Raw genomic sequence first — 7,833 nt, 5'->3', positions numbered from 1 at the left:
TTAAAATTGATCTTGAAAAAGCTTATGATAAGGTGGATTGGAGGTTTTTGGAGAGTACTCTCATTGCTTTTGGTTTTCCTATCATCACTGTTAATTTGATTATGACTTGCGTCCGTGCATCATCTCTTTCTATTATGTGGAATGGGAATAGATTGGATAGTTTTGCTCCTAGAAGGGGGCTTAGACAGGGCGATCCAATGTCTCCTTACTTATTTGTGCTTTGTATGGAAAGACTTACTTGCTATATATCTCATAAGGTGGTTGAGGGTGTGTGGAAACCAGTTTCTGTCACTAGGGGTGGCCCAAAATTTTCTCATTTGATGTTTGCAGATGATCTCTTACTCTTCTGTCAGGCTACAAAGAGTCAGGTCCAAATGGTCATGCATTCTCTTAACATTTTTTGCAAGGCATCTGGCATGAAAGTGACAAACAGCGTTTGAATGCTTATAATCCGGATTTGAATGCTGGAGAGAGTTCGGGTTGGTCGTGGGGTGTGGCATCTTCTAGACTTTACTCAGCTAGGAGTGGGTACAGTTGGCTAGCCAAAAGAAAGTTTGACTGGAATGAGCATGATAATTGATTGTGGGTATGGTGATTGCATATTCCTGAGAAGTACAAGTTCTTGATTTGGCTCAGTCTTCATAATGCTATTCCTATTTTTTTTTCAGAGTTTCGTTTGGGTCGTGGTTTAGCTTTATCTAGCACCTGTCATCGATGTCAGAATGGTTCTGAATCAATTCTTCATTGTCTTCGGGAGTGCCCTAGTGCCAAGGAGGTCTGGAACCTTTTAGGCCTGTATTCAGATAACTCGAATTTACATGATTGGCTCTACAGAGGTGCAAGGAGTGAAAATGTTTTTCTTTTCTTTTTGACCATCTGGTGGATTTGGAGAAGCAGGAATCATGACTTATTTAATATAGATGATTCTTGGAGTGCTAGTAAAGTGGTGAGTTTGATTCGTAGTTCAGTAAGGGAGTTTCACAGTATTTTTGCTATGCATCAATCTCTGTCTCCTCCTTCACTTTGTTTGCATTGGGTTCCACCTCCAGTTTATTCTGTTAAATTGAATTGTGATGCTAGTTGGTTTGCTCCTTCTGGCTATGCTGGTTTTGGTTGTATCATTCGCAATCCTGATGGATGTTGGTTGAAAGGTTGCACTGGGAAAGTCGAAGTGTGCGGTGTTCTTTTTGCTGAATTGTATGCAATTTGGAGAGGTTTATTTCTTGCTTGGGAGAGTGGATTTCGTGAGGTTATTTGTGAAACAGACTGTTTAGAAGCTCTTTTCTTGGTAAACCAAAGAATGCTTGGTAAGGATATTCCGGAATGGGATTTGGCAAAGCATATACAGGAGGTTATGAATTGGAATTGGAGAGTCTCTATTCTTTTAATTCAGAGGACTGCAAATAGTGTTGCAGATTGTATGGCTAAAGCAGCTGCTTCTGTCGCGGACATTCACTCGAATTGGAGCCAACCATGGAGTGAACTTCAACATCTAATATATTTAGATATGACTCTAGCCAATTAATTTGGTTTTGTATCTTTTTTTTTCTTTCTTTTCTATTTAGTCACCAAAAAAAAAAAACAATATGACTAGTAAACTTCCGGGTAATGGGTACTATTTTAAAGTAAGTAATAATCCAAACCCATCCATACAAATTACTGAACTTTGTTTTATTAAAACTTTGATTTTTTAAAAGTGATATTATTTATATCTAATAATTAAATTAAAAATATTTTTTAATAAACATAAACAATAACAAATATATTTATTAAGATTATTTTTAAAATTTAAAATACTATAATAAAAAAATTTAAAAATTAAATTTAAAAATTAATAACTATATAAAATTATATTATAATTTTTTTATTTTAATAAATATAAATTAATTTTAAAAACTTTTAAAAATATTTTTGTCTTTTAAAATCTCAGAAGTTGATAATATTTTTTATTTGCTAAAAAACACAATCACTCCGTCAAAAAATTTTATCAAATCAAACCTCAGTCTGAGACCTTTGAATCACTATCATCATCTGTGGCAGCAAATCTCTATTATCCCGGAAAATCCACCGAACACTTTCTCGACTACCAAACACCACCAAAAAGTGAAAAACTCTCCCTTTCGTCCCCAAAACTGCGTTCGGATTTCAATTCGTCGAAATGTCCACGTCAACACAACACCAATTTCGGTACACTCAAACCCCTTCGAAGGTTCTCCACCTTCGCAACCTTCCATGGGAGTGCACCGATGACGAGCTCGTTGAGCTTTGCAGACCCTTCGGCAAGATCGTTAACACTAAGTGCAATGTTGGCGCCAATCGCAACCAGGCTTTTGTCGAATTTGTAAGCTCCTTTTTGCTTTCTCCGCATTCAGTTCTCTGGTTTTTTTAGGGTTAGGGTTTTAATAATTTCTGGTTAAGATTTTGAGCTCGATAGGATATAGATACCCCATGGTGCAATCTATTATTCTTTTCTATATGTAATAATGTAAGGATATGACAGACGATAACAAAAAAATAATAATTAGGATACATTTTATATTTCATGAAACACTTCAATTGAGATTAGAAGGAATATATAACAAGGAGAACTGATACTGCTGTGGTAGATGTTTTGATTTTGAAGTATTGCTCCTAGGTATTCAAGAGATTGGACTAGAGACTATTTTGTGAAGATTAAAAGAGTAAATACATTTGTGGATAAAGAGTTTTAAATATGATAGGAAGAACTGTTTAGATTTGGAAGATGAAGGAAGTTAATCAAAGGGTTGGTAATTTTTGCAGTTTGATAGTTCCTCATCTAATGAAGTTAGTTTTTGCTATTGATCATGGAATTCGCTAAGCTTTCCTTTACTTACTTTATGCTTTTACCTTGATTAGATTTGTGTGTTGTGACAACTGACAAATTTCTTGTGTATGAATATTCAAAGACACCTGGATTTGGTCATTTTGTTTTCCCAACTCATGATTCTAAGCTCTCAATTATGAATGCTTTCTCAGGCGGATCTAAATCAAGCCATTTCAATGGTTTCATATTATGCTTCGTCTTCCGAGCCTGCTCAAGTTCGTGGTAAAACTGTTTACATTCAATATTCTAATAGACATGAAATTGTCAACAACAAAAGCCCTGGGGATGTTCCTGGTAATGTCTTGTTGGTAACGATTGAAGGGGTGGAAGCTGGAGATGTCAGCATTGATGTTATTCACTTGGTAAGCGTCATTCTGAACTTACTACTTATCCTTTTGGGACTACTTATCGCTTTTTCACATCTTCTGATCTCATTGTTTGGGAGGGTTTCAGATCATATCTCTCCTACTATGATCGTATTTTCTTTTAACTAAAAATAAAGAAAAGAAATATATGAGTGAACAAGTTCTTTATTATTTGAATAGGTGTTTTCTGCGTTTGGCTTTGTACACAAGATAGCTACATTTGAAAAGACTGCAGGTTTTCAGGTTGGTGAATTTGTAAATTGCACTTCTTTCGATGTGTCGTTGCCAGTATTAACCCTGTGTTTCTGTTTGCAGGCTCTGATTCAGTACACTGATGCTGATACTGCTGCTGCTGCTAGGAACGCACTGGATGGAAGAAGCATACCTAGGCAAGTGGCGCTTTTAAATTTCATGCTTTCTTCTTCACCCCATCATCAGGAATGGTGATAGGTTGGTGAATCATAAAATTGTTGATTTGCTTATCCATTTTATCCAGATACTTGCTACCAGAGCATGTTGGTGCTTGTCACTTGCGTATCTCATACTCAGCTCACAGAGATCTCAATATCAAATTTCAATCTAATCGCAGCAGGTAGGGATAGGGATTCATGACAACTATCTTACATTAGTCCTCTGTGGTGTTTATACTTCATTTTCCTTTTAATTTTGTTTTTCTGGATCTTTTTTTATTGGGGTTGGGCAGATATGTAATCTGTGACCTCTGAAAGAATGTGAAAGCCCATGCATACAAAAACCATCATTGTGTCTCTTGTCTGCTAATTGATATTTGATATTTGTTATTTTTTTCATGTAGATGTCTGTACAGCTTTATAGGTAAATTATATTTGTGTTCTGATGACCCCTAAGTAGTTTTCTTGATCTTTTTCTGAATATTAAAATGGAATTGTTATCTTAATTATGAAATTACTATTTTTCTCTCTGAAGCCATTGATTCCACTAGTTAAACTTTCTGCAGTGTGGACTGTGGATAATTTGTTTTATCATATCAGAAAGTGGACTGGAGAGTAATATATAATGACATTACTATTATTATTTGACAAAAATATATTGACAGTATTTTCATGGCCTCCCCTTCATCTTTGGTAACAATTTTGATGCCAAGATTCCCACTGGCCATGATCTGGTGGGACTTTCCAATAGTATCTGTATCTAGTTCTATAAAAGAATATAAGGTTATACTGATCTTTCCTCTTTAATGGTGTTTCAAAAGTTCAAATCCTTCTTGACAAAATAAAAGTGTGTTTAAATTCTGGTTTTATGATACACAGTACATTCTGGATTCTGGAAAAATGAATAAGAAATGAAACATCTGTGATTCCTCTTCATTGAATCCATATGTTTGAATTTTTTTATTATTCTTGCAGCTTGGAGGGCAACTATGTTGATAAAATTTGATCTGGGTGACTGCAAAACTGAATAATTGTTAGTGAACCATAAATTTGAATAAGCCTGTAAGCTTGAGCTCCGAAGTAGCATCTTCTATTTTTACTATCCTTCCATTCTCAGAATTAGAATTAACAGGTTGTCTGATCACTCTTGTGCTTTCTTGCTGGTCATCTTTCGTAGTCTATGATTAAAGAAATGTTCAACACAATTCTTTTTAAGCTTTAATTCATGCATGGCATCGTTTGATCATGGGCAATTAAATTTCCATTTTCTAAATGTTTTATTAGGTTTAGCCCAATGTCAATGCTTGGTTATTATTGTTGTTGTTGTTATTATTATTATTATTTGTCTTTGTAGGGACTACACAAATCCCATGCTTCCTGTTAATCATACTGCCATAGATGGGGCATTACAGGTATGTTGTAATCCCCCACCCCCTCCTTTCACCGTAAATAATGTATTTTCTGTTGTTATAGTGTGTTAACAATTTATCATCTTCAGCCTGTTGTAGGTCCTGATGGGAAGAAGATAGAACCCGAGAGTAACGTGCTTTTGGCTTCAATTGAAAATATGCAGTATGCCGTCACTGTAGATGTCCTTCACACGGTTAGAATTTGGTATTTCACATTTCTCATTTTTTTTTTGTTTTCAGATTTGTATTTGATTTATGCTCAATGCTTCTGGCAATCTGCTGCAGGTGTTCTCTGCATTTGGTACTGTGCAGAAAATTGCTATCTTCGAAAAGAATGGCCAAACTCAGGCACTAATTCAATATCCTGGTATTTATCCTTTTTTCCTCTGTTTTTTTGTTATACAGTCTTTTGTTGTATTTCTCTTATGTTATCACTCTTTCTGTTTTACTCTGGCTGTCTTGTGAATTAGGGTCCTTTTACAGGGCATGTTCAACATAGGCTTGAATCAAACTCAATTATACAAAATGGTTATTATTATTATTGAAAAAAATATAATTTTCCAGAAGCTTCTCCAAAATCCTAGAGATTAGCATTTTAGGCTTTTTGTTTTTGGTAGTTACTTGTCAGATTGTTGAAAACCCATGAATGTTGCAACATCAGAGCTTTTCAACCTTATGGATTAAGAGATAACCTAATGTATATTCACCATGCCTGACCTTTGGTTTTTCAGATGTCACAACAGCGGCAACTGCCAAGGAAGCTTTGGAGGGGCATTGCATATATGATGGTGGCTATTGTAAGCTTCATCTAACATACTCTCGTCATACTGATCTCAATGTGAAGGTATAAAAAATGTGTTTAGAGTTATGTTCATGAGGGGAGAATATGAGAAAATGGGGGGATTAAAGATAAAGATAATCTTAGAAGCAATGTGGACATTTTCTTGATCAGAAATGGTTCTGAAGTGTATGCTTCTCAAAACTTAATTGACCTTTCATAGCTATTCTATTTTTAATGTTTGAAATTTTGAATGACTATCAGTATCACTGAATCTGATGTTAGTATTAAAATAAAGATTAATTTATTGTTTTTTGGTTTTAAGGCCTTCAGCGACAAAAGTAGAGACTATACAGTGCCACAAGTTCCTGCAGTACCTTGGCAGAATCCTCAGGCTGGTCCTATGTATCCTGGTCCTGCCCCTGCATTACAAGGTCAAGTTCCCGGAGGACAAATGCTATCTTGGGATCCAGCCCAGCAGGCAGCTACACCGAGCTATGTATCCGCACCCGGTACGTATCCCAGTCATACCTATGCAGCTCCTCCAACTCCTGCTTATCCTACTGCTGCCGCATCCTCACCTATTGCTCAGAGCAATCCTCTTGTTCATAATGCAAGTTCCATGGGAATCACTCAGCCTGGGATTCCATTGAATGTGAATTTGCAACCCGGTGGTGCTTCACCTTCAGTTCCTGCTTCGTCGCCTCTTATGCAAGCCAGCCCAATTGCTGGTGCATCACCTCCTGCTCATCAACCTTACTTCAGTTGATTATAATTTAACCGAGTGAGAATCCGTTGCACTCTGATAGAAAAGTTTTCCCCTTTAACATCTCTAGTTGAATCTCATAATTCTGTCTCAACTGTAATTTCAGTGTCTGATAATGCCTCTTCTATTTATCCACGCTTTGCCGAGTATAATACTTGCTGCTTGCTGGGCTTTTTTGTTCTCTCTGTATGCTGCATCTGCCCTAAACAATGTAAACTATGCATTTGTGGAAAACTTGTGCACAGGCCACGTATTTACAGTTCACTTTTTGGTTAAACTTATTCTCATCTCTCATCCAGAATGGATCTTCTCAATTATTGTCAAATGTGATATTTCACCCGACACTTTTTAAATGGGATCAAGAGAAATTTTAAATGGGATCAAGAGAAAACACGTGAGAAAATATTAAATGGTAAAAGATTAGATTTAACAAAACAATTGAGAGAAAGAGGGATGGGGTGAGGAAGAGAGAGGGACCCATAAACTACATTTCTTTTTGGTCTTAAAACAATAAGATTAAATTTGGTTACCCATACAATTTTAAAAGATGAAACTTTGAAGGGAGTTAAAAAAATCAATCTGATGGTCATTTTGTTTTAGGATCCTTTGTAAAGGTGAAAATGCACCGGCCACGCCTATGCCGACACCCACCCTTCCCTGCGTCTCCTGATTTTATTGACCTTGCTGGCAGACCTCAGTCCTCTTCCTCCGTCATTACCAGTGATTGCTCGGTCACATTGTCCACCACTCTCCTCTTCTGCAGTAGCCGTTGCTGCCACAACCTCCCTCTCTACTTCACTACACCCTGCAATAGCACTCGATCACCACTCCCACTGCCCTGCTTTTAACGATACTATCTGATAACAAACCAGAGATGAATTGAACTCATTTTTCTTGGTTGAATTTAACTCCTTGATTTTCCAAACACCTGGTAGCAACTCAATCAATATTTCATTACCATAACAGAAATAGCTACCATAGCATCCTTAATTTCGTTAATCTTTTTTTATACCTATAAAATAAGAAGTTAAAATATAAAGCGAGGCCTAAATATCAAATATGAAATATGCTTGGGCATATTAGGAAAAAGTGTCGATATTTTGTTTTGATATTTGACATTGCATGTGCAGTTGCATGTCCTTTTTAGCTGTGAACACAAACAAATTCAGTTTTAGATTAAGACCGAACCTGGAAAATCTTTTCAAGAAATAACAAATCAAAGACCAAATTACAGTTGGATGTCTCAGCATCCATTAATTA

The 7,833-nt window shown here is 36.2% G+C and overlaps 1 protein-coding gene across 3 annotated transcripts; it reads left to right on the top strand.

Annotated features, from left to right (window-relative positions):
- LOC107623155 (polypyrimidine tract-binding protein homolog 1) lies at positions 2,048-6,854 on the top strand. Of its 3 annotated transcripts, none has more exons than XR_002354938.1 (10): positions 2,048-2,341; positions 2,998-3,207; positions 3,391-3,453; positions 3,526-3,599; positions 3,707-3,802; positions 4,975-5,032; positions 5,119-5,223; positions 5,315-5,396; positions 5,761-5,996; positions 6,133-6,254. XR_002354938.1 is itself a non-coding variant. In XM_016325319.2 (10 exons), exons 1-10 carry the CDS (start codon positions 2,159-2,161, stop codon positions 6,150-6,152), a joined length of 957 nt encoding a protein of 318 aa, XP_016180805.1. In that variant the 5' UTR covers positions 2,048-2,158; the 3' UTR covers positions 6,153-6,854. The 3 variants fall into 3 exon arrangements, 2 of the variants coding, with proteins under 2 accessions (XP_016180805.1, XP_016180804.1); XM_016325319.2 differs by having other exon boundaries at positions 5,761-5,826; positions 6,133-6,854; XM_016325318.2 differs by having other exon boundaries at positions 5,761-5,873; positions 6,133-6,854.

Source organism: Arachis ipaensis, chromosome B10 (genome assembly GCF_000816755.2).
Source record: "Arachis ipaensis cultivar K30076 chromosome B10, Araip1.1, whole genome shotgun sequence".
Lineage (NCBI taxonomy): Eukaryota > Viridiplantae > Streptophyta > Magnoliopsida > Fabales > Fabaceae > Arachis > Arachis ipaensis.
Note: the sequence above shows the minus strand (reverse complement) of the source record. Positions and strands in the feature narration are given on the sequence as shown.